Source organism: Sceloporus undulatus, chromosome 1 (genome assembly GCF_019175285.1).
Source record: "Sceloporus undulatus isolate JIND9_A2432 ecotype Alabama chromosome 1, SceUnd_v1.1, whole genome shotgun sequence".
In the NCBI taxonomy this organism is placed as follows: Eukaryota; Metazoa; Chordata; class Lepidosauria; order Squamata; family Phrynosomatidae; genus Sceloporus; species Sceloporus undulatus.
The window spans coordinates 231,354,842-231,380,764 of NC_056522.1; the positions used below are offsets into that span (position 1 = coordinate 231,354,842).

The following is a 25,923-nucleotide window of genomic DNA, read 5'->3' on the forward strand; positions in this document are numbered from 1 at the left end:
ACATCCATTCTGCAGTGTTAACAACACCTTGTAACAGCAAGGATGTGAGCTTAGTTAAGCCGAAATGGTGTCAAAAATGCTTTTCTCATGGTGGAAAATAAATTCTCTTGTGCACATGCTCAACCGACTTAAAATCAGTTTCACAGCAAGAATACTGCCCTCCCCCTTATCCAGAATACATTAGTGTTTCATTAAATTACAACTCAGTATACCCATTTCAAAATATTAGTTTTTATATCAGCTGTCTGTTCCTTTCCAATATCACACCTTGTTCTATTGTCCACAAAACAGGGATGCCTTTACTGGGCAAACCAAAATGCAGATTATACATGTTGCAAGCTTTCAAAGCTCCACTGATTTCTTCTGATGACGAAGCCAGCGGACCTTCAAAAGCTTGCAACATGTATAATCTGCATTTTGATTTGCCCAATAAAGGTTATCATTGTTTTGTGGATTTTGGATGAAGCTGTACTTTGCTATATGGCCAGCACGGCTACCCCAGGATATGCTTTCTTCTTCTATTATATACTGCTTCCTCTGCAGTGTCAGCATAGTAACCATCTGACAATGTGTCTCTCGTTGCATTACCATTGCAGATCTAAAATATACGTAACTGTATTAGCACTATTGTTGAATAGCTAAAATTTTTATCTAGCCCTAGCAAAGAAATACTGAGAACCAGTCTTTCTACGCTTTTCTCTTTCTGTTCTCCCCCTATCCAAAATCTAATGAGAAAGCAAACTGTTCAGATGTAATATCATGGCGAAGGACTTTAAATGTGACCAAGTTTTAAGGAAGTCAGTCAGAAATTGTAGATAAAAATTGCAAGCTTTTCTGCAGGCCCAAAGTTCAGATTACATTCAGTCCCATTCTTGATAATAGGTACATTTTATCTCTGCAAGTGTTATCTCCTTTTATAACCAACATAAAGATGCCAGCTCTTTTAACAGCAATTTGGCTACAGCAAACTCAGCAGGTGAAGCTTTTTTGACATCAGTGGATCTACTTTTTGGAAAAAGCCTTTCCTGCAAATTCCTGTTTTTCATCGAGTTAAGCACAGGGGAGGAGAGGGAACTTAACCTACTATCGTCTAGAACTTGTGAGCTAGCCTGAATAAGAACTACTGTATTTTATTGACTGGAGACATTTTTATATGGCTTTAAAATATGCAGAGGCTCACACATAAGTGGAATGAAACCACTATGTAATGCGCACAATCCTCTTTAGCATGGCAAAGGACTCTCTTACACATTCAAAACATAAAACGAGCCCCGCTGGATTAAACCAAAAGCCTATCTATTTGCTTCCTATCTTGGCCAATCAGAGGTCAGTCAATGGGAAACTCACAAACAAGAGCTAAGTGTGACACCCCTCTTCTGCTTCTTTTCTCCACCAACTGCTACTGAAATGCAATAACATCCTTTAATATAATTGGTAGCAGCTACTACCGCTGATAGTCATTGTCAACAACATCGTCATCAGGGCCACTGATAGCCTTATTCTTCTGAAATTTAAGTCTGATGTCCTATCCCTGCTCACCTGCACATAAGGCCAGCTGGACTGTGACTTCTGAGGAGATATGTATATAATGTTGTTGTTGTTGTGTGCCTCCAAGTCATTTCTTACAGTGAACCTAAGGCAAACCTATCACAGGGTTTTCTTGACAAGTTTCTTCAGAAGGGGTTTGCCATTGCTATCTTCTGAGACTTGCCCAAGGCCACCCAGTGGGTTTTTAGGCTTGAGCGGGGAATCGAACCCTGATCTCCATAGCCCTCTTTAAAAATTAACCCATAAGGTAAAGAAACAAGATAATTGCACCCTCTCTTTTTTATAGCTCTTAGGATGTATCCACACTGCAGAAATAATCCAGGTTAACACCACTTTAAGTGCCAGGGTTCAAGGCTAAGGAATACTGGGAACGGTAGTTTTGTGAGATGTTTAGCCTTCTCTGTCAGAGAGCTCCGGTGCGACAATAAACTACAATTCCCAGAATTCCATAGCATTGAGCCACAGCAGTAAAAAAAGTGGTGTTAAATGGGAATATTTGTAGTGTGGATGCAATTTTAGTTTCTATTCATTGATCAAATTAATCAGTATGCAAATACCTTCTTGCCTCCCAAATCACATGGAATGAGATGTTACTGTACTGGGAGGGAATTGCTTTCCCAGTATGGAATCTGTATGAAAGACTGCACCTCTCTGTATAAAAAGAAACTATACAATCTTTCTGGGAAGGCTTTCTCTTGGTCCCACCACCATCACAAGACCTGGAAGAGAACCTCCTCAATGTGGATCCCAGATAGTGGAATGTCCTCCCTCCTTTCCTTTTGCCAGCAGGCCAAGGGTGCGTCTACACTGTAGAAGTAAGGCAGTTTGACACCACTTTCACTGCCATGGTGCTATCCTCCAGAACCCTGGGCTTTGTAGTTCAACTCATTTGAGATCTGATGTTGGAGAAGAGTCCTGAGAACACCGTGGGCAGTCAAAAAAGACAAAACAAATGGGTCCTTGAACAGATCAAGCCAGAAATCTCCCTTGAAGCCAAGATGATCAAAATGATATCTTTGCAGGAAGTAAGCAAAACAAAACAAATTAGAAATCTCTCTGGAAGCTAAGATGACGAGACTGAGGCTGTCGTACTTTGGTCACATCATGAGAAGGCATGACTCACTTGAACAAACAATAATGCTGGGGAAAGCGGAGGGAAGCCGAAAGAGAGGAAGGCTGCATGCTAGATGGAAGGACTCTATTAAGGAGGCCACGGGTATGAATTTGCAGGACTTGAGCAGAGCAAAGGAGAACATGGAGTCTAGGAGATGTCTTATCCTCAGGGTCTCCATGGGTGGAGATCAACTCAAAGGCAATTAACAACAACAACAACAAGCCACCAAGAAGGCTAAGGACACACTCCAGGATTCCATAAGCATTCCTTGGCTGAGCAAGGATTCAAACCCTGGTCTCCAGAGTCCTAGTAGTCCAAAACTCAAACCGTGACGCCACACACTGCCGGTTTACTCATGGTTTACTCATGGGTGGAAATGCTGTGCCTTGCATTGTGAATTGTATGCCCTGCCTCCCTCCCCCATTTACAAATGTAAAATTCTGTCTTGTTTTGTTTTTAAAAGAAAAGCAACTTATAAGAGTCAGTGTTATGTAGTGGTTTCAGCGTTGGACTGTGACTCTGGAGACCAGCCATGGGAACCCACTGGGTGACAGCCTTGGGCAAGTCACACTCTCTCAGCCTCAGAGAAGACAATACTTAATAACAATAACAGTATTAAGGAGAAGCCTGGTGCAGTGCTTTGAGCATTAGTCTATGACTCAGGAGACCAAGGTTCAAAGAAATTATTATTATTATTGCATTTATTACACTATTATATATTTATTATTATTATTATTAACCTTTATTTATATAGCACTGTAAATTTACACAAAACTAGTTTTATAAAACATATTATCTATTTTATAATTATATTTATATTTTACTTTTGTTTAATTATATTATTATATTATGTCATAATTATTTATTATATTATATATATATATATATATATATAATTTATTATAATATTAATAATATTTTAATAAATTATTTTTATAACCATAATTATGTCATTATTATTTATTATATTTATTATATATATATACACACACAATATTTATTATATTATTATATGTATTATATTATTTATGATATTTTTGTTTTTGGTTAATTATATTATTATATTATGTCATTATTATATATATATATATATATATATATATATATATAATTTATTATAATATTAATAATATTTTAATAAATTATTTTTATAACCATATTTTTTATTTTTGCATCATTATTGTTACTGTTACATTATGCCATGCTTCCCTCCTCCTCCTCCTCCAGCCCCACTTCCTGCCCTCCTTCCCTTCCCCTTTAAGGGACGTCCCTTTTAATAACAGCAACAACGCCCCGCCCTTCCTCCTCCTCTTCCTCCTCTTCCTCTTTCCTTTTCCTTTGGCGCGAAAAAGTGGTCCGCGTAACATTCGAAAGGGGCGGGTCCTGTGCGGGGGAGGCCTCTGATTGGACGCGGCGCGCCACGCGGGCTGGGCTGGTGGCGCGAATCCTGCTGGCCATTGTCCGGAGCGAATAGCGATGGACCTGGGAGTGGAGGCTGGCTTGGCTGCGGCGGCTGCTGCGGCGGCCCTGAAGCAGATCCGGGATGAAGTGGCCGAGAAGTGCCAGAAGCTCTTCCAGGACTTCCTCGAGGAGTGAGTGGAGGAGCCGGGGCTGCTCCCAGGGGGATGATGGGGCCTGCTTCTCTAAGGCTATGAGCCTCTCGTGGGGCTTTCCTTGTTGAAAGGAGGCTGAGAGAGTGTGACTGTGACCCTGGGGTTCCCTCGTGGCAGAACAGGGAACCCGACCCTGGTCTCCAGAGGCATGGTCTTAACTCTCAGACCACTGAACCAAGCTGCTCCTTATTACTGTCATTATGAAGCACTGTCTCCTCAGAGGCTGAGAGAGTGTGACCTCACCAAGGCTCCGTTTCTGAGCAGCGAAATAATCCAGTCTGGTGCCATTTCTGAACTGCCCTGGCTCAGTGCTATGGGATTCTGGGAACTGTAGTTTAGCCTTCTCTGTCAGAGAGCTCTGGTGCCACAACAAACTACAATTCCCAGGATTCCCTGGCACTGAACCAGGGCAGTTAAAATGACATCAAGCCTTTATCTTGCAATGCCCTACGTTTCCCTTGAATGGCCTGCATTTTTCAGTGCCTTATTCCTGGCCACCCTGGAGAAGGCTAAGCGTCTTGCAAAACTACAAACCCCAGAACCCCATAGCATTGAGCCATGGCAGCTGAAGTGGTGCCAGCCTGGGTTAACTGTGGAGTGTAGATGCAGCCCTGGTCTACTTCCTCAGATGCAAGGAGTGAACAGTGTTTATAGCCAGGAAGTGGCTATTAAGACGATTGCCTTCTGCCTAAAATCCAAATGGAAGCATTGATGCCAGTTAATTTTTTCATGCATTTCTCTGTACAATCAACATATTCACCACATTCATAAATTTATTATGTACATTTTTCCGTCTTTATAAAAGTCCCACTCTCCCAAATGTGGGGTTTGGGGCGTTGGGTTCAGTCTGTACATCATCTTCCTCAGATGTATTGTGCTCACTCCTTACAATGCCTTGGTCTTCCCTCTGAGTAGGGATACTGAAAGTGGCAGTTCAGGCACTTGGAATGAGCCCCACTGACTAGGAAGATGTTTCCTACTTCTGAGCAGAGATCTTGCCAGGTGTCCCTTTATTTATGGGTGCCTCTTATTTGAAGACTGCAAAGCTTGGGCCTTATAGGGCTGGCAGCAGACATCCCTTATTTGAAGGAACGTCCCCTATTTGAGGACTGGAAAGATTTTTGTCTTTTATATAGACTGAACAGGATGCCAAAAATCTCATACTGTTTTGGAGGGTGAGCTCATGATAAAGATAGACATATGCACACCACGTGTAATTTGTGAATGTGGACAACATGTTAATTTTATAGAGAAATACATGACAAATTTAACTGAAATCAGAACACAGTCTTGTTAGTAACCACTTCCTGACTGTAAACCCCAAGCACCATACATTTCAGGTGTCCCTTTTTGGTGTTTTGAAAACATGGCAACAAAAATGGGTTCATTTGCCTTTCTCCTTTTTTATATATATATGTGCCTATAATATTGCCTGACATTGTATTTCTGGCACAGTTAACTCTCTTCTCTGCCTTGAAGCAGAATGGGTGCCTTATGGTTGCAGATGATCTGTGACTAGACTTGGGCCTGCTTCTGAAATCATGATTAGACAGTGATAGAGTTGCGCTCAGATCTTCGTTAAGGATATTTATATGCTGCTCAGTAATGAAACAATTCTGGGTTGATTATTTGAAGAAGAAAAACAACTTTTGAACAGAGTTAACATAATACCAGAAGACAATAAAAACCAAGACCATATAAGACCAGCAAGAAAGGATAAGATCAGTTTAAGAAAATTCACAACAATGTTAGAAATAAGTGTTAGCTATTCTCTACTCCTTGGAAGACTTAATGTATCAGTATTATTATGAAACAGCTTTTCAGAATCCAGTCCTTGCTGACATAAGTACAAGTTGCAGTTTTAAGTTTTCTGAGGTTTACGTGTGCATAAAGATTGGACCATATGGCTGCAATCCTATACATGGAGTAAAATTCTAATTGAATTATCAACACCTGCATCTGAGTAAAGAAGTGTGCCATTATCCTGCTATAGGGCTATAGCATTAGACTGCTTCTTCCAAAGTTTTTCAGAATTGTATTAAAAGTGAAGCTCCAAGATTAGGTGATAGGAGAGCCTAATCAGACACATCCTTTCTTTTCATGTGGCACAACTGTGTACAATACAGTTTTATTTAGAGATTGCTGTCAGTCTATCATTAAGCATTTTTAAAAGGGCTGCAATACCAAAGTGTCTGACTTGTCCTTTAATCCTTGGTAGTTTTGCTATGTACTGTACTATATTTGTATTGCATTTGGCAAATGGTTCTGAAAAACCCATCTCTAAAATGTTGCCATTTTCAGGTTTCAAAACAGTGATGGCGAAGTTAAATACTTGAGAGATGCAGAGGAGTTGATCCGTCCTGAGAGAAACACCTTAATTGTAAGCTTTGAGGATCTGGAACAGTTCAATCAACAGCTTGCTACCACAATCCAGGAAGAGTTCTATAGGTAAGACGATTGCAACATATGATCAGTATGCATGCTTTACTGAGCTGCTTCTTGCATTATCACAAGCATTACCCATCCTGGGATTTGTCAGAATAGTAGTACAGTAGTACAAAGGAACTTAAAGTGAAATTCATGTCAATCAAAACTTGTGAATTATGAGTAGACTTGTTGGGGGCAGGGGTTGGCCAGTCCCTATCTAGTGCTGTTCATCAGCAGCCTAGAGGAACTGGCGTGGAAGCTAGAGCTCCTGATTCTCACAAGTAATAAGCAACAGTATTTAAAATATTTACGGTTTTTGTAAGGTATGTTTTTTCTGCTTTCTCAAAGCACCTTTATGGGAATTAGTATTCTGGTGAGTGAAATGTCAAATGACTGTAATGAATGTCAGGGTATCTTAATTTCAGCCCAATTGCTTCCAAAAATGCAGTATGGAAAAAATAATGTTTGCCAAGTCTTTTGGAGACAAATAAATTTGTCAGAAAGCAGTTTTACACCTGTGTTTGCTTATTTAATTTTACTGTAATGGCATGTGACAATATTCTTCAAACCCTTTTGAGGATCCTCATGATACATATACAGTCTGCCCCCCACATTTGCGGCGGTTAAGGGTAAAATTCCCTGCAATTTTTTTTTTAAATCAATATATATAAAAATAATGAATGTTATTTTTTTAACCAGAGAGAACACTAGGGATCTCTAGGTCCTCCGGCATGACTCTGTGGTCAAGTTTTGTTGGAGGTCAACCACAGAATTGTACTGGAGGACTTGTCAGTTTCCTCCAGATGTTGCCCATAGAATTACCCTGGAGGACCCAGATAGATCAAATCCATGAAACATCAAATCTGCGAAAGGGAAACTAGCAAACGTTGGGGTCTGACTGTATCTCTAACTTCAGTCTAAAGATAGAAAGGTTTGTATCACTAAAATCTCTCTCGTATTTTAGAGTCTATCCTTTTTTGTGCCGAGCTGTGAAAACCTTTGCCAGAGACCATGGAAATGTTCCCCTCAACAAGGACTTCTATGTGGCTTTCCAAGACCTACCAACTCGACACAAGTAAGTGTCTTTGCCAATTGTGATCATAGGCTGAGGTTGATATTGGGAAGGTGTACATATTCAGCTTGACAAGAAAATCCCAGATTGCTACAGAGGGTACTTATGCGTGAGCGCTGGTTTACAGTTCAAGAACATTCAGCCAGCATCTCTAAAAATAGGGTACGAGAGTAGATTATCCTGTTATTTCACCTATTTGTTTTTTTTGGTTTGTTTTGTTTTATATCCCATCTATTTACTTTTGTATTAGCTTTTATGTGCTCGTGGGATAGTTCATCAAAAAGAGTGATGCTGATACACAAAACCTTGTTGGCATCATAGTATTTCCCTTTTTCCCCTGCCCTCAGAAATCCTGGGAGGACTGATACCATTTCATTAATCAGATGCAGAATCTGTGCCTTGAACATCAGACAGTTTTTCCTTCCACTTCCCATGTGAACATGTTGTGGATAAAGGTTTTAATGTAATACATATTTTAGCTTTTTTTTTTTTTTCAGTTGGCCAACAGAGTCACTTTTGCTTGTTTGGTTGCCACTTTTGGTGTTACTCTAAAGGAAGGGCAGAGAGATTGTGGTCCACGGTCCACTGGGGGCCCTGGTATAGCCTCTGGGCCACTACAAACTTCCCGTGGACACTGAAAGCCCCCCCCCCCCCATGGTAAATTCCATCCCAAAACCTTTGGAGATGGTTCAATGGGTCTTTTCAGGCTTCCTCCTTTTTATTCTGCAAGAGGCTAACATGGGTACTTTTTTAAAAATAAATAAATAACACAAACATTTATTTATCCACAATTGATTCAAGTCAAAATCCATGTGGGAAAATGTATGTGAACTTTTACATTCAGAACCTACTGGCATTCCCTTAAGCAAAAATGACAAATTTTCTGTAACCACTAGTCACTCTCTTAAATTGGTTTTAATGAACTTTGGCCCATTTCTCCTTATATCCACAAAAGGTCATGCTAAAATAAAAGCTAATGCTAAAATAAATATCAATTAGTATTAAAAGTGCTGTCATGTTTCTTTTCACCCCCTCCTCTCCTATTATTTGATCGGAGTAGCTGTTATTTATCTAGGGATTATGGGAGTAGATTAAGATTAAAATAATATTTTAAACTGGAAATACATGATGATTTTAAGGGGTTCAAAAATTTTCTCATTACTGTAAATACTAGTGGGAATATAAATGAAAGTCAGTAGCTCATATTTTTTAGAATTTAGCTCATCACAGAGCTAAGCGTCTTGATTACATCCTCTGCTTAAATGTCACAGACATCACCACACTTAAAGGGATTGGCTTCTAACTAAATATTATGAGCACAGAAGGTACTTTCTTGTTCTTAGGTACAGAACAGCTAGTACTTACCAATCCTCACTTTCCATAGACAACAGTAGGCCCTATTGGCCCACGTAATCACTATCTGATATATCTGGATTCTGGTGTAAAACTGAAGAGTTTTTTTCTCTAAACAGAATTCGAGAAATGACATCAGCTCGAATTGGATCACTTATGCGTATTAGTGGACAGGTGGTTCGTACCCATCCTGTTCACCCGGAGCTTGTAAGTGGAACTTTCCTGTGTCTGGATTGCCAAACAGTGATAAAAGATGTGGAGCAACAATTCAAGTACACACAACCCAACATCTGCAGAAACCCTGTGTGTGCCAATAGGAAACGGTTCCTTCTAGACACCAACAAATCACGATTTGTTGACTTTCAAAAGGTAATTCAATACTGGTTAGAATTTTCACTTGGTTTTCCTGAGGGTAACTTATTAGTGTGAAAGTGTGATGTGGCTTCTGAGTTGGCCTTTCAGGAAAGGCTGGATTAGATATACAGTCAACCCTTGACATTCACAGGGGTTAGTGGCACAAAACCCACCGTGAAAGTAAAAATTAGTTAATAAAGCAGGGGGAACAAGAGCAAGATTACACATAACTTTCAAAAGCCCCCATCTCCCTTCCAAAGCCTCAGACAGCTCTAAGATGCTCTCTGAGACACTGGAAGGACAGGGGGTTGTGCATTTGCAGCTCCCTCCTTCCCTTCCAAGGCTTCAGGAAGCTCCAGGGAGCTCTCTGAAGCCTTGGAAGGGCAGGAAGGAGGGCACATTCACTTTCCCCAACCCCCTTCCCAAGGCAAGAGAGCTGTTTTTCCCCAGGCAGCTCCCTGCCTGGAAAAGGGCGAGGGATTATTTTCCCCAAACTCCTCTCCAAGCCAGAGAGCTGCTTGGGTAATGAGGCAGCTCTCTGTCCTGGAAAGAGGTGGGATTGATGTGTGCACCCTTCTCAGCTTCTCCCTCCTGGGCTTTTTCTCTTGCCAGGCGAAAAGCCCAGGAGGGAGGAGGAGGAGGAGTGCATGGACAGCAGCCTTGACCTCATGAATAATCAAACCACAAGTGTCAAAGCCACAAATGTCAAGGGACAAATGTTTGGGATGACATTAAGCAGATTTTAAGGATGCCAAAACTTGGATACATCTTCCTATTTGTCTGCTTCCATTCCATCTTTGTGTGCAGCAAACCATTGTTTGCTATTTTGTCTGACCTTATAATGGTCTATGCTTGCCATGCAGGATTGGAATTCAGGATCAAAACATAGTTTTCAATTCTGGTCTTCAATGCAAATACCAATAATAGTTTTCACATTCCCAGTAAAACGGGAACAATCGGGATCATGTTAAATTGGAGAAGGCTTTGAAGCCTATCCTGTAGAAGCATCCTGATTTAGTACCAAGTAGCGCTGTTGAGTGTTGAACTAGGAGTGGGAAAACCCAGGTTCAAATCCCCACTCAGCAATGAAATTCCCTGGGTCACTTTGGGCTGCTGCCTCTCATCTTGACCTATTTTTTGATGTGAAGTTAAAAATTGGGAGAACATCATGTACACCGCCTTGAGTTCCTTGAAGGAAATAGGATATAAGTGTAATAAAAAAATAAAACTAGCTCTTTATTTCTTGTATTTCACTGTGCAAAATAAACATAAAATGTAGCAATGCCCCAGTTCTTATATGTGTGAAACAAAAATATGGCAGCAGGCATACCTCTTATAAAATGAGTTGCTTGTGCTAAATCTGTTAATCTATAAAATGATTTTTATTTTGCTGCAATAAATTAGCATGTTCCTTGAAATAAAATATATTGATAACTACAGAAAAGTACTGCCATAATAATAGTATACTTTAGGTCTCTTAAATCAAGTAAAACGGATTAAGACTAGTGAGTGTATTTCAACTATTGGGAGCAATTTTCTGTGGTGAAAACAGTTTTGTTCATGTGGTGTTTTTTTAGAGGTCCATGTGAAGGACTGTGTACATGGCACAGTGTATCATGTAAATGTAGACAGTTTGTCTTGCCTGACAAGTGGGATCAACAGTTAGACTGAGATCTTGCTTTCCTTATATTATGTCGCAAAGCCTTTTGAGACGACCTTTAAACTGTAGGAATTAATCATAATTTTAAAACACGCTACATTCTTCAAAGCATAAATTCTCTGATTTATGCACACAGTATATGAGGTCACATATAAAACATACATTTCCTCACTTACAAGGGAAAAAGCTGTCAACAAAGAGCTGATCCTTTTAATGGAGATAATAGAGCACTGTAGTTGAAACGGTTATATTACACTCCCTAGCCTCTTGTCACTGTGAACCCTCTTTGGTGTACTTTTTGATTTTTCCTACTGTTGCCTAAATCTCCCGTTTTTTCCACAGGGCCACCACTAATACAACAGAAACATGCTTCTTTTTGACAGTGTTCCACCTGAGACTTGCCCTTTCCTTAGGGGGCGGCTGAAATTCTTACAGGAGTCAACATAACTGCTCTTTTATTTGCCTTGTTTTGCTATTTGTTTCTGACTGATGTCAGACAAGGCTTGAAAATTCTCCTGATAAATGGAGTGGTTACCTGGCTTAGAAGTGTTAAAATACAATACAGTCTTTTAAAAGTATATATATAAAGATGAGTCAGGTTGAGTCTCCCTCATCCAGAATTCTGAAATCCAAAATATTCCAAAAACTAAAACTTTTTCCATGGTTTGCTGAGATGGTGATATCTTTGTTTTCTGATAATTCATGCACAAAATTATTTTTAAAAAATTATAAAATTACCTTCAGGTAATGTGTATAAGGTGTATATGAAACATAAATACCATCAGGGGCTAGCCTGAACAAAGAGGCTCCTCCCTCCCTAACTGTCATCCCTCTGAGGAGAGAGAAGGCTGGCCCAGTACCATCAGGGGCAGCCTAAGAAAAGAGGCTCCTCCCTCCAACTGTCATCGTTCGGCCTCTGAGGGAGAGAGAGAGGCTGGCCCAGTTCCATCAGGGGCTAGCCTGAAGAAAGAGGCTCCTCCCTCCTAACGGTCACGGTTCGGCACGAGGGAGAGAGAAGGCTGGCCCAGTACCATCAGGGGCTAGCCTGAAGAAAGAGGCTCCCTAACTGTCATCGTTCGGCCTCTGAGGGAGAGAGAGAGGCTGGCCCAGTTCCATCAGGGGCTAGCCTGAAGAAAGAGGCTCCTCCCTCCCTAACTGTCATCTTCGGCCTCTGAGGAGAGAGAAGGCTGGCCCAGTACCACAGGGGCTAGCCTGAAGAAGAGGTCCCCCTCCCTAACTGTCATCTTCGGCCTCTGAGGGAGAGAAAGCTGGCCCAGTTCCATCAGGGGCTAGCCTGAGAGAAGAGAGCCCTCCCTCCGGGACCAACCTGCCTTGTGGCAAGCCTCAGAGGGAGAGAAGAATTGCTGGACCTGATTCCCTCCCCCCCTCACCATTCCCTTCTCCTTTTGTGTCGTGTCTTTTAGATTGTAAGCCTGTGGGCAGGGAACTGTCTGTTATCCCCTCTATTGTAAACCGCTCGGATTCCCAGTGATTGGGCGGTATATAAATAAAACCTATTATTATTATTATTATTATAAATGATGATTGTATTTAGACTTGGGTCCCATCTCCAAAATACATAATTATGTATGTTTGTATATATACAAATACAAGTATTCTGAAATCCCAAAAAAAACCCCAAACACTTCTGATCCCAAGCATTTCAGATAAGAGAGAATCAACCTGCACTTAGAAAAGCAATGTTTTTCATTCTCAGCATGGTTCGGTTCAATATTCAAGTTTGCTATTTTTTTTCCCCCTCTAACAGGTTCGTATTCAGGAAACTCAGGCTGAACTCCCTCGGGGGAGCATTCCTCGTAGTGTTGAAGTGATCCTACGTGCTGAAGCTGTAGAATCAGCTCAGGCTGGTGACAAATGTGACTTCACAGGTTCCCTCATTGTTGTGCCTGATGTGGCTCAGCTTTCCACCCCAGGTCAGTGGAGTCATTTCACTGCACTGCAGTGTTAAGAGGCAACCCTTTGACAGATCCAGCTGTCTCCATGCTTCCCCCTCCAATTATAAATCCTTGAAATGCCTCTCAGTAGAACTTTAAGCTAAAATATGCTGGTGTTTTTGATCCCACTGCTATTTTTTGCTGCTGGAATGTGACTCCTGAAATTGCATTTATATGTTTAAAATTCTCCTTCTTTAGTCTGCAAGATGAGAATTATATAAAACAATTCTGTGCATTTGTGGAATGAACAAACAGGCTAATACATAAGGTATACTCTCTGTGATAGCAGTTTCTCCAGTGCAGATATATTTGAGATTCACATATGCCATTCCAAACTACATTCTGAAGTGGTACATTCATGGGATAGCTGTATCTCTTCCTTTTTGAAATGTAAAATGAACATTTCCAAGTATATATTGTGAAGAGCTTAAATTGGTCTTGCTTTCGTAGGTGTGCGAGCAGAAACTAGTTCTCGTGTGAGCGGGAAGGAAGGTTATGAAACTGAAGGCATCAGAGGACTTCGTGCCCTGGGAGTCAGAGAGTTATCCTATAAATTGGTCTTTCTAGCATGTTATGTTGCACCAACAAACCCACGGGTAAGACTTACTTAGGAAAATAGTTTAAAAAAATACTTTTGGAAGAAATTTATAATGCAATTTAAGTTATTTGTATCCACTTTCTGAATATTGACACTCATGCTTATAATGTTATCTTGTCTTTTCACTGAACTTACCATGTTGGTGTAATTGTCCACGTATTCCTCCCAACTGATTGGGAAAGCACCTTTCAAACCAGTGAATACAATCTGGAACTAAGAGCTCATTTTATGTCCTGTCAATTAGCAAAAAAAAAAAAAAATCCTGTCTTCCTAACACTTTGTGCTTTGCTTTTCCACTCCAAAATTGACTTTCTAAAGTAATTCACGGATTGAATTCAAACAAAGCAAAGCTGAGTGTTTGTAAAACACTCTTTACAATTTTTCATTTTTCTAAGCAAGAAAATAAACTGGTAGAACAGTCTGTACTACTACTTCAAATTGCATATGGCAGAGCTGCCTTTTGTGGATGTTCCCCACTAAAAACTGACACAACAAAAATAATTCTGGATTAAAACCTTTCCCCCCCTAAACTAGCTTTCTGCTTCCAGAGCTTGTTTGTTTGTTTTAATCTGGAAGAACATTTTCCTGCCCACAGTCTGAAGTACTACATTCCATTCTGCAACCAACTGTATAGAACTCATCTCAGATGTTCTCATTTTCTGAGATATTTATCTTGTCGACAACTCCGATTAAGTTATAGTCTCCCTGTGACACATTCTTTACCTTTGCTTCAAGTGCTGAAATTCTTTTCTAGTCTGCAATATATTTGCATATTTATAACTTTCCCATAACCTTCTTTGGTTTTAGTTTGGTGGCAAAGAGCTGCGGGATGAGGAGCAGACTGCAGAAAGCATTAAAAACCAGATGTCAGTAAAGGAGTGGGAAAAAGTGTTTGAAATGAGCCAGGATAAAAATCTTTATCACAACCTTTGCACCAGCCTCTTTCCTACCATACACGGTACTTTCAAATAAACTGAATTTCCTGATATGCAGTCATCTTAGTAAAGGTTTTAGGAGCAATATAATTAATTTAAGTTTCTGGCATTGTATGTGTGTGAGATTGAATGTGAATGTGAGAAAGAAAGATTGTGGTGGTATCAGTCTTAGAGAATAGTTGAAAGCCATGTCTACCACCTATGAGTCTCACCCCTTTTTCTTCTTTATGTTTATGCATTCTGTATCATTTTATGTGCCTGATTCTCTCAAGGGAAGAGTCACTTTTCATCAGAGCTGTAGAATGTTATTTCATCATGTAAACCCACTGAGTGACCTTGAGCAAGCCACACTCTCTCAGCCTCAGGATGGCAATGGCAAACCCCCTCAGAACCAACTTGCCAAGAAAACCCTATAGCCATATAATCACCATAAGACAGAAATGGCTTGAAGGCACACAAGAACAACAAATGTGCTGTACATATCTGTATAGATCATGTTTCTATCCCTTTCTTATCAAGTAACCTCTGCACCGTAATAGCAGGTGATAAGCCTGAATGATAATATGATTTAATGATATTGACTACAGAATTAATCCCCTTCAGTATCAGCATTCCAAAATGAATTATTTTGAACTCTAGTTATCTTTGGACTGAAGCATGTTTTTGTGATCATAGGTTAGATCCAGAGTCCCTGTGAAAACAACTCTGTGTGTACCATGTTCCACTGGAGAAAAGGGATAATCTTTGCCATTTATCCTTTTCTCCTGCTGTACCCTGCTCCAGAGGGCTGAGGGACCCTACAGAACAGTGTGAAAGCAATATGTGGTTCTGTAGTTGGAAGGGGATATTGGTGAACATAGTTTTTTATTTGATGCATTGCAGTCTCCTCTGTGAAAGGAAGAAGCCCTTCTAATTGTGGAAGAGACAGTCTAGATCCTTACAATGTCCCCTGGCCAATTTTACTGCCATGGTTGAGAGACGTAGGGGAGAAGTTATTCTGAAGACCTCTCTGGGAATACACTAGGTTGCTACTGTTCAGTCACAAAACTGTCAAATATTTAGTCTTGAAAAAGCCTTATTGCATTCTGAAACATTGTTTAAAAGGGACTCCTGTAGCCCTACAAATGTTGTTAGGTCATGTCTCCCTTCTGTCCTATCCCAGTCATGTCAGTGGTGAAGTTCACTAGCCAGAAGGCCACATGCCCCAATCCCCCTGGTATAGAATACATGTTATTCCTTTTAATTCGGCTACTATAATTGACTGAAGTTGAGCCTTCCTAAAATTTCTTACCTGCCTACTATTTATTTTTGGTGATACAGGTAATGATGAAGTGAAGCGAGGGATCCTTCTTATGCTGTTCGGTGGAGTTCCTAAAACAACAGCGGAAGGAACCTCCTTGCGTGGTGACATCAATGTCTGTATTGTTGGTGACCCAAGTACTGCCAAGAGTCAGTTTCTTAAGTAAGTTTTGGAATCTTCCTATTTTGAGTCAAACCACTGAATATCTTACCCTTGTATCATCCACATGTACTTGCATTAACTCTCCAGAGTTTCAGACAAGATTCTTTCCATTCCTTACCTGAAGGTGGCAGGGATGTTATGAATGCACAATCTGTACATAGTCACAGTTGTGGCACTACAGCCATGATTGCATCTGTCCCTCAAACCTCTTTTAGAGGAGGTGTGTCCTGCTTGCAATCAAGAAGTGGGTGGATGACATTTCCACCTGCTTTCACAAGTGGCTGAGGCTGCAACAACCAGAATCAGGACCTGTGTCACAAATCCTCATCACCTCACTTACTGGCAGCAGGGGTGTTTGGAAATCTCCACCTGCACCTCAGTTGCCAGCAGGACAGATCACTTTTGCTTAAAGCAGCTCCTGATTTGGGAGGGTCGGGCAAGGAGATGTTACTTAAATAAGTATACTTGAGTCACCACGGTGCTGCTGCTGTATTAATTAGTTAAATATGCTTTATCAAATAACTGATGTAGAATTCCAGTGAATATGAGTAGATTGATCAGCAGACAGAAGGAAGAACAGCATTTCCTGATCAGTTCCTGATTTGGAATGGATCAGGAAGAGTTAGTGCCATTTACAAATGCCCTCCTTGGTCCCCAAGAGACTCATCTTTGTTTCTGTTGGCAACTAGATAAGTAAGTGATCAGTGCTGCAGTGAATACCTTCCAGAAGTTTTGAGCTATCACAGTGTTGCTGCTGCTGCATCTGTTGTTCCTTAAACATTCTGTTGTAAATTGTTAAGTAGCCTTTTACCTGACCCCACAGGCACGTGGAGGAATTCAGTTCCCGAGCTGTCTACACCAGCGGAAAGGCCTCCAGTGCTGCTGGCTTAACAGCTGCTGTCGTGAAAGATGAAGAGTCCCATGAATTTGTCATTGAAGCTGGAGCTCTGATGTTGGCAGACAATGTATGTTACCCCAAAGACACAAGGCTGTCCTGGTTTGGGCTATCCTTGTTTGGAAGTAGGGATTGATTTATCTTGCATCCCCTCTTCTTCTGTAGGGAGTGTGCTGCATTGATGAATTTGACAAAATGGAGATGAGAGATCAAGTTGCCATTCATGAAGCAATGGAACAGCAGACCATATCCATTACTAAAGCAGGAGTCAAGGTAAATGGCTGGTCTGCTTGAATATGTTGTTTTTACATTATGTGGAATTTATATATTTTATAATAAGTTATTATATAATAATACATATATTAATATGCATATATTAGAGAGGTTTCTATGTTTCTCCAGCATACCCTTGGACTGTATCTGCACCTACCACTCTCTCAACCACATTTATTCCATCCATAAAACTACGTAACTTTTCTTTTGACTGAACACACTTAGAAGAGATTCACTGTGGTAGCCTTCGCTAGACCAGAATCTTTGCTCTTCTGCAACTCAAAGTCAAAATGAAGCACTAATAATTTATGATAGACATTTTTGCAATAAAGATATTTATTTTTGAAATTAAAGTCCTTAAATGTTTAGGCTAATATAAAATTGTTAGTACCAACTAAAGTGGATTTACATAAATGTTGGCTAACCAAATTCCCATTTATTCATTAGCGTCTACTCTGTGAGGTACTCAATATTGAATATAGGTTGTAGGTTGTAATGGTATGTGCCTTACTTAGGAAAAAGCTTTTTTGAACTCATTACAAACATATTAGTGCAAGTATACTTGATAGCAAGCATTGCAGTTAAGCTGCCGTTGTACATCCAGTTAAGTGTGGATAACCTCAATGAAGTCTGTGATTTAAGCTGTTTTTTCCAAGTATCTTTGTTTCATATAACTAGTTCTTCTTTCTTGTTGTTAGGCTACTTTAAATGCCAGAACCTCCATTTTGGCAGCAGCAAATCCGGTCGGTGGACGCTATGACAGAGCAAAGTCTTTGAAACAAAACATAAACCTGTCAGCCCCCATCATGTCTAGATTTGATCTCTTCTTCATTCTTGTCGATGAATGCAATGAGGTAAAGTGTAGTTTACAATTGTTTGTAGTGTGCCATAAATTCCATACTAATGCTGTCCATAAGGGAAGGTAAAATACTGTAGATATGTGGGATCTGACTGGTGTGTGTGTGTGTGTCTTGATTTTTACCTGTAGATATAGAGACTTCTTTGCTCTGTTAGTTGTTTGCTATTTTCATGTGTTTCCTACTATTAAAATATCTTTCCATTGCATGCTATCCACTGCTTACATAGCTGTTTGTATGGGTGAGAGATAACTTTTGTTGTTGTGAGCCTTCAAGTGTTTCTGACTTATGGTGCCCTTAAGGTAAACCTGTCATGGGGTTTTCTTGGCAATATTTGTTGAGAGGACATTTATCATTGCTTTCTCCTGAGGCCGAGAGCATGTGACTTGCCCATGGTCACTCAATGTGTGTCATGATCAAGCTGAGAACTGAACCCTGGTCTCTAGAATCTTAGACCAATGCTTAAAGCACTGCTCCACACTGGCTCTCTAGTCAAGAGTCTGGCCCCTGGAATGGCTTGTATCTTAAATTGAAGGGAATTTATGGAAAATTATTCCCCTCCTCTTATACCCACCAGTGCCTCATGTGAAAAATCTGTAGAGGTGAAGACACTGATTGGGCACAGGAATACCCGGTCTCTCTGACTCTGAAGGCAACAACAACAAGGCAGAAGAATGCATAGGAAATTGAAGTTCATATCTTAGCATTTAAGCTTATAGAATTATTTGGAAAGAGCACTATGTGATACTCCTCAAAACTCATAAAATGCCACAAATGGTTGCTTCTACAGAAATTATGGTTGTGAAAAGAAAACATCACAAGACCAAAATGAGCTCAGTTCTTTAAACAAATATGGTATCCAATTGTTTATTACATAACCCAGTTCTGACCCAAACAGTAGTTAACCAACAGTGTTGGCTCCATAGGCATTTCTCTGCATTGTTGTATGTATCCTTGTTAGTCTGTTTTGTCAGTTATTAAATGGAATTTCAGTAATTATATTCTCTAACCCAAACTTGCTCTGTTATAGGTTACAGACTACGCCATTGCTAGGCGCATTGTGGATCTTCATTCTAGGATTGAAGAATCAATTGATCGTATTTATACATTAGATGATATCCGAAGATACCTTCTGTTTGCCAGGCAGTTTAAACCAAAGGTAACGAGGATATTCATACTTCCCATAATTTGAGTGCCTTATGTAATGTTGCACAGTACAGCATTCAGGGATGGATTATTCAGTTGCTGCAGCTTTTCCAGAGTTCCCACTGGCTAGGGACCAATGCAAAAGGTAAAAAGATCCAGCTTGCTTTCCCTTCTTTCCCATTCACTTCCTAAGGCTTCCTAAGTGTTTCCTTTATTATCAATATTTTGTGTGTTGTTTGAATAAAAATGCATGAAATCAGGCTGTTAGTCTCTTTCAAGCTGCATAGCTGAAAATGGATTCACATATAAAGATAGTTTTGTTTTGTTTTCTGTGGTACTAATTTCTGTGCCACCAGTGCTAAATAGCTCACATATGTACAGAAAGAGAGACCTATTTGGGGAACTGCTCCAGGACAATAGATGGTGAATTTATCAGTGTACAATTAATTTCAAATAAATATAAGTTGGTTATATTGCACAATATTATAAAGTGAGTTTTGACCAACTCCACTGCAGTTGACATAAATTTTTCCTTCTTTCTTCCAATAGATTTCCAAAGAATCAGAAGATTTTATAGTTGAGCAGTATAAGCGCTTACGGCAGCGAGATGGCTCTGGCATTACAAAATCATCTTGGAGGATCACAGTGCGCCAGCTGGAAAGCATGATCCGGCTGTCAGAAGGCATGGCACGGATGCACTGCTGTGATGAGGTATCTGCACCTGGTGGGGTAACAAGTGGACTGGTGATCTTGACTGGTTTTCAGCCATGTTGTCATTCCTAGCTGTTTTCTGGTGTTAAAATATGTCAGACATATCCATGAAAATGTTCACTGGTGTGGTTTATGTTCATGGTTAATATTTAACAGTTAATCATTCCAGAATCTTGTGGGATTGCAGACACTTGCAATAGAAAGGCTATGAAATTTTAAATTTATCAGTTTCTGTTTGTGGTAGAGATCTTTATCTATCATGAAACAAGAAACAAAGATGACATTTTAGACCAGCTTCTACAAGGTTTTGTTTCACATGCAAGTCTTTAATCTTCCATAATTGAAGACTTCTTAGTAATTCAGCCAAGTTGATGAGTTTTGACACCATTTTTGTAAGTTTTATATAACTTCAAATAAGTTCTTGCCTTTGTTAGTGGAACCAATGTGCTTAGTTTCTTCATCTCCTTGGCAAGGAAAGGGGAACAAGACCTCTGCATCTTGCTTGTTTTTCTGTGTTTTTCCTGTGAGAAGTGATGTTAATACATTTTCAGGAGAAACATTACTCATCTGGCTTTTCTTAAACATTCTGACTAGGTTCATCCAAAACATGTGAAGGAAGCCTTCAGGTTATTAAATAAGTCTATCATCCGAGTTGAAACTCCAGATATCAACTTAGACCAAGATGAGGAAGAGCAGCCCATGGAAGAGTCTGAGGCCCAGGATGGAGACACTGGTGGGTAACCATATGATCCAACTTGATAGCCACCTTGGAAACTTTTGTGCTTAAAGGCTGGATATAAATCTCTTAAATCAATAACGAAAACCTCTTAGGATTAGTTCAAGTGCTGGTTTTTATCATTTTAATCTTGTCCTGACTTTCTGTAAGAACATTTTATATATGTTTCTTGCAATAATAAGGATGATTGGCATCCTTCTAGCTGGCCTTTAAGAAATAAGTAGTCCTTTCCCAATTTTAAAAATTGAATTAGGTTTTTAGGTCATATTTGCTTTCTTTAAAAAAAAGTCAGTTACATATTTTTTTTAAAAAAAATCTACCCTCCCAATTTTAACCCTGTGCACAATCCAATGACTGTGTGTGTAAAACTTAAGTTGTATATTCATTCCAGACCATATGAAGTTGGAATGGCCCACTTCATAATGTGCTTTCTTTGTAGTCTTTTGTTCCCTGACCTAAACTGATGAACCTGCAAAAAACATATTTTTCATGTTTTTTAGGAAGTGGAGAACCTGTTGCTGTTAATGGTTTGGTAAATGGCACAAATGGCCATGCAGATGATTTGAACAAAGAGTCAACATCCAAGGCATCTTTAAGGCTAAGTTTCCCTGAATATCGCAGAATCTCTAATCTCATTGTGATGCATCTAAGAAAATCAGAAGAAGGTAAGAAGAGAGGGCTTACTTCTAGAAGCTCTTCCAGAATTTGAGAAGCTGAGTGAGCACATAAGAATGTCTGAATATGACTACCTTCCTCCAGTCCAGAGATGCACAACCATTTTGCCCCTAAAGGCCTTGCACGATGCAGATCAGGAGGAGGATGCATGTTCACAGATACACATACGCAAACAGACATACTAGTGATTCTCTCTTTGCTGGGCAGGAGATGGGAGCTTTGCTTCACCCCCTCCTCAGTGAAGAAAATATGGTCTGTTTAAGCATCTCTTGGGATGAGGATGAAGAGAGCTTTCCATTCCCTTTCCTAAAAATCCTTGTACAGAATGACTTCTCATTAGAAAGAACAATCTGTGAAGAAGGGGCTGGAGAGTTTACAATTATCCTGGTACAGATTTTTCCCCCTCATTGCTTGCAATATCTTATGGATCATTGAGATAAAGCGTACAAAGGCCATTTGAGTTATATACATGCTAAATATTAACTTGATTATTAGTATGTAACAATAAAATTGCTTTCTCCCTCCTGCTTGCAGAAGATGATGAAGCCTCCTTAAAAAAGAGTGAGCTTATCAACTGGTACTTAAAGGAAATTGAGTCAGAAATAGATTCTGAAGAAGAGCTCATCAATAAAAAGAAGATAATAGAAAAAGTTATCCATCGTCTTACACATTACGTACGTACACATCAGACAAAAATTATGGCATTCTTTTTTGAAGTTAGAATGCTACTCATTGAGTTCTTTGGATAAAATTTGTGACAGAAGGAAGGAAGTACTGATATGTGCTAAGTACTATAAGACAAGATTACTGATGTGGGTTTTTTATGCATTTAACCACCTGTTCTTATGCACATTTACCCTGAAGCAAATTACACTATTGAATGAGTCTTATTCCTCAGTAAGTGTGCATAAGATTGGATCTTACATCCTAGGTAAGCTCCTGGCTAGGTGCGCATAAGATGGTAGTCCAAGGCTGCGGTTCTGTACACACTTAGCTTGTGTCAGTGAATTCAGAGAGGCTTCATACTGGGTAGGCATGTATAGGATTTCACTGTATGTACTGTTAGTTATAGTCATCTATACTGGTTGGGAGTGGAATCATTGCATTCACATAGAGCCATCACTATGCATAGCACTGTGGGCTAAGGAGTCTTAAGTATTGTAATTAAATCTTGATCTACTCATTCTTATTAAAAATAAGAATAATTAAGACAGTAAATAGCCTTGTTTAATATTTGAAGAGATGTCATATTGAGGAGGGAGCAAGCTTGTTTTCTGCTGCTCCAGAGAATAGAAAACAGAACAATGGATGCAAGCTACAGCAAAAGAGATTCACCCTCAACATTAGGAGGAACACCCTGACATTAAGAGCTATTTGACAATGGAACATACTCCCTTGAAGAGTGGTGGAGTCTCCTTTGGAGGTCTTAAAACAGAGGCTGTGTGGCCATCTGTTGGGGGTGCTTTGATTGTGAGTTCCTGCATGGCAGAGGGGTTGGGCTAGGTGGCCCTTGTGATCTCTTCCAACGCTATGATTCTATAAAATCTATTTTTAAAACTAGTGTTTTGCTTGAAGTAAATATGTTTACTATTCTCTGAAGATGCCAGCCACAGATGCTGGCGAAACATCAGAAAGAAATTCTGCTAGAACATGGCCACATAGCCCAAAAAACCCACAAAAAACTATGGATGCCGGCAATGAAAGCTTTCGACTTTACATGCTTACTATTGTGATTTCTACAGTGTACATAATAAGATTCTCACAGCTTGACCTGACTGAGAATTCTCTTGTTTCAGGACCACATTTTAATTGAGCTCACTCAGACAGGATTGAAAGATTCAGAAGAAGGACAGAGCTTTGACGAGGATCCCTTTCTTGTAGTTAACCCTAACTACTTGTTGGAAGATTAGGGATTAAGGAGCAATTCTACAGCATCAACATACCATTTTATTACTAGAACCCATTACTCGCTTTCTGATGCATGTCAGCATTGTACATAGATTACTAATCTGAAAAAGCTTGGTCACTTAATTCACTTACCTTCTCTTTTTAAAAAAAAACTTTTATATAGTCTTTGGCTGACTTGCAGCTTCTTTGTTTTTTACTTAAAAAGAATTTCTTAAATAATGTTTCTGTAGCATGATTCTATACTTTAGGTTTTTCTTTCAACTCTTTATTTGTGTTAAATAAATACATATTGTGTCAAATAAAGCCTTATCTCTGTCCATCTGTTTTCAAAAGTCCTTGTTTTTCTTGATGAAGGTGGAAAAAGTCCAAACGTCAATTAAATCTTTGACCCCCAAAGCATGAGGGTCAGGGCTTATATATGCTTTCTGGTATTAAATGACATGGAGAAGTTAGGCTTGTGTGTCTCCTTCCATTTTTCTTTTTTCTAAAAAAAAAATATACAGAATGTATGACTGACCTACAAGTCGTCTCCTTTACATGTAAATCTTTTACATGTAAATCTTTTACAAGCCATCTTCCTCCAGGTGTTGAAGCACAGAATGGGTACAAAATGTTTTGCCATTTCCTTGAGAGAATTGCCAGGGAGAAAAAGAATTAGTGGCATGTCTGAGATCAACTCCTGGCACTGTCTCCTGTCTCTATCAGCATTTTAAGGGCAACATGGGATTGGGAACCTTCCATTTCCTCATGAGTTAGTTCCCTTCTGATATGTCATTTGCAATATTCTCCTTGACTGATGTTCTTTTTTAAAAAAAAATAAAACCTTCAGTGAGATTTAACCTCTGATAATATTATCTTTGCTTCTGTTGCTGTTTGTCAACTTTGTACCCTTCTGATAGAGAATACAAGTTAAATGTTAATTTTATTATCTTTGGTTGAATATAAGAGAGGCAAGAGCTCTTGTGTCTGTATTAGCAGACATGGCACTGATACGCAAGCTGTCCTTGATTTTTCTTCTCCCTTTCATTTGCACTGGAGTAGAGTGGGATCCTACTGAGAATTTTATTTTTATTGCTGGCCCTCTTACTAATGCGTTAGTAAGTAATTTAAACACCCAAAGGGGAAATGTAAGAGACAGCAGTCTTAATTCTGTGATGGCCCAGTTGGATTATTTTTGCCATCAGCCTTCCCTCCCTTCCTTGCTGCCATACTTTGCTGAACTTCGTGGAAATGATGTGACTCACTTTAAGGTGTTCTTGCCTTGGACTCAAATCTTCCCAGAGATGAATGCCCAAAGTGCCAATGAGACTAACATTGTATGCTACAGACGGCTTCTTGGAATGCTCCAAGCTGCAGATCTCAAACCGGTTTTAATACTACATCAAAAGCACTTGCCAAACTCTTTAAGTGCTCAGCTTTCTTTGAGACAGCCTGCAACTTTCGTTGACCTTTTTGCTGAATATGCCGAGTTTGCCTTTGGATTGTTTGGTGATCTTGTTGACACTTGGCTTACTTTCAGCAACTTGCCTGAGGCTGCAGAGTCTCTGACTCAAGGAGATCCACATGCTTCTCTCCAGGTGTTAGCTTCAGCCCATGAAAAGGTTTATACAATTTACCATGAAAAATATGCTTCAGAAGGTAAATAAAAATGCTGGCGCAGGATTATCTATACGTGGTGGTTGTAGATGTGACTATGATGTGTATGAATTCAAAGACGTAGCCATGTTAACCTGTAGAATCAGTATGTAAAGAGATCTTGTAGCATCTTTGAGACTGAAAGAAAGAGGTTGGCAGCATGAACTTTCGTAGACTTCAGTCTACCTCCTCAGAGGCACTTAGTTTCCACTCCAGCATAATTTATCATAATTCACCATAAATTAGCAGCACAATCTATGAAAGCTTATGCTGCTAACTTCTTTCAGTTAGGGCCTCAACAGACCAGCAATAAACGCCAGCCTGGGGGCAAAGTGGGAGCATGGCATCCACACAACGCACACCCCAACACTGCCATCACGCCATGTGCCCAATCATACAGCGGGTGGCATCATGGCGCTCCTCTGGCACTATGTCCAGATGACAGCTCCTAAGGAGTGCCAAAAAGCCTTGGCCCTGGCAGCTATGGTACACTTTCCAAGAGGCAAAAGGGAGACACGTTTTGTGGCTCCTTTTTGCACTGTGGAAAGGCCAGATTGGGGCCGCAGCGCATAGTTGCCACAGCACTGGTCCACCGAAGAAAAGGGCAGCTGCAGACCACCCCTTAGTCAAAGGTGCTACAAGATCTCTCTATATAATGTCTATGGAAAGTAATGCATGCTTCTGGTCACTGCAGACAAGGATTGAGCATCTCATTTTGTTGCACTCAAAGTAAGTGGGGGAGAGGTTCCTGTTCTAGAACAGCAGAAGTTCCTTGACTCATCATGTCCTGATATCAAATTTCCTTTGTGTTGCTTCCAAACATCTGGAAAATGCTATATGCTCCTGTTGTGCCAGTTGTCATTTGAATGCATCACTTTTGTATGTTTTTAATTGTACTGTTCTTGTAAGACACTCTTGAGTCCCAGTTTTTTGGGGGGAAGCAGGATGATGATGATGATGATGATGATGATGATGATGATGATGATGATGATGATG

The 25,923-nt window shown here is 39.9% G+C and overlaps 2 protein-coding genes across 2 annotated transcripts in view; both read left to right on the forward strand.

The window, feature by feature from the left end:
- The first annotated feature begins 4,055 nt into the window (after positions 1-4,055).
- MCM6 (minichromosome maintenance complex component 6) lies at positions 4,056-23,609 on the forward strand. Its single transcript, XM_042444669.1, has 17 exons — positions 4,056-4,254; positions 6,577-6,723; positions 7,667-7,777; positions 9,247-9,496; positions 12,910-13,075; positions 13,547-13,692; positions 14,502-14,652; positions 15,950-16,091; positions 16,915-17,056; positions 17,152-17,259; positions 17,958-18,113; positions 19,147-19,275; positions 19,812-19,973; positions 20,568-20,706; positions 21,210-21,374; positions 21,919-22,058; positions 23,181-23,609. Exons 1-17 carry the CDS (start codon positions 4,139-4,141, stop codon positions 23,292-23,294), a joined length of 2,484 nt encoding a protein of 827 aa, XP_042300603.1. The 5' UTR covers positions 4,056-4,138; the 3' UTR covers positions 23,295-23,609.
- Positions 23,610-24,272: 663 nt separating this feature from the next.
- LCT (lactase) overlaps positions 24,273-25,923 on the forward strand; it is a 38,112-nt gene continuing 36,461 nt past the window's right edge. The window contains exon 1 of the mRNA XM_042458541.1: positions 24,273-24,930. Within this exon, the coding sequence (XP_042314475.1) occupies positions 24,273-24,930 (658 nt within the window). The remainder of the gene's footprint in view (positions 24,931-25,923) is intronic.

Excerpts from the sequence above, each read along its gene's own strand:
- MCM6 (XM_042444669.1), top strand. The coding sequence starts at position 4,139 with ATGGACCTGGGAGTGGAGGCTGGCTTGGCTGCGGCGGCTGCTGCGGCG. Across the intron at positions 13,076-13,546 it reads GGCTCAGCTTTCCACCCCAG|GTGTGCGAGCAGAAACTAGT; the intron begins GTCAGTGGAGTC and ends TTGCTTTCGTAG. Across the intron at positions 17,057-17,151 it reads CTCTGATGTTGGCAGACAAT|GGAGTGTGCTGCATTGATGA; the intron begins GTATGTTACCCC and ends CTTCTTCTGTAG.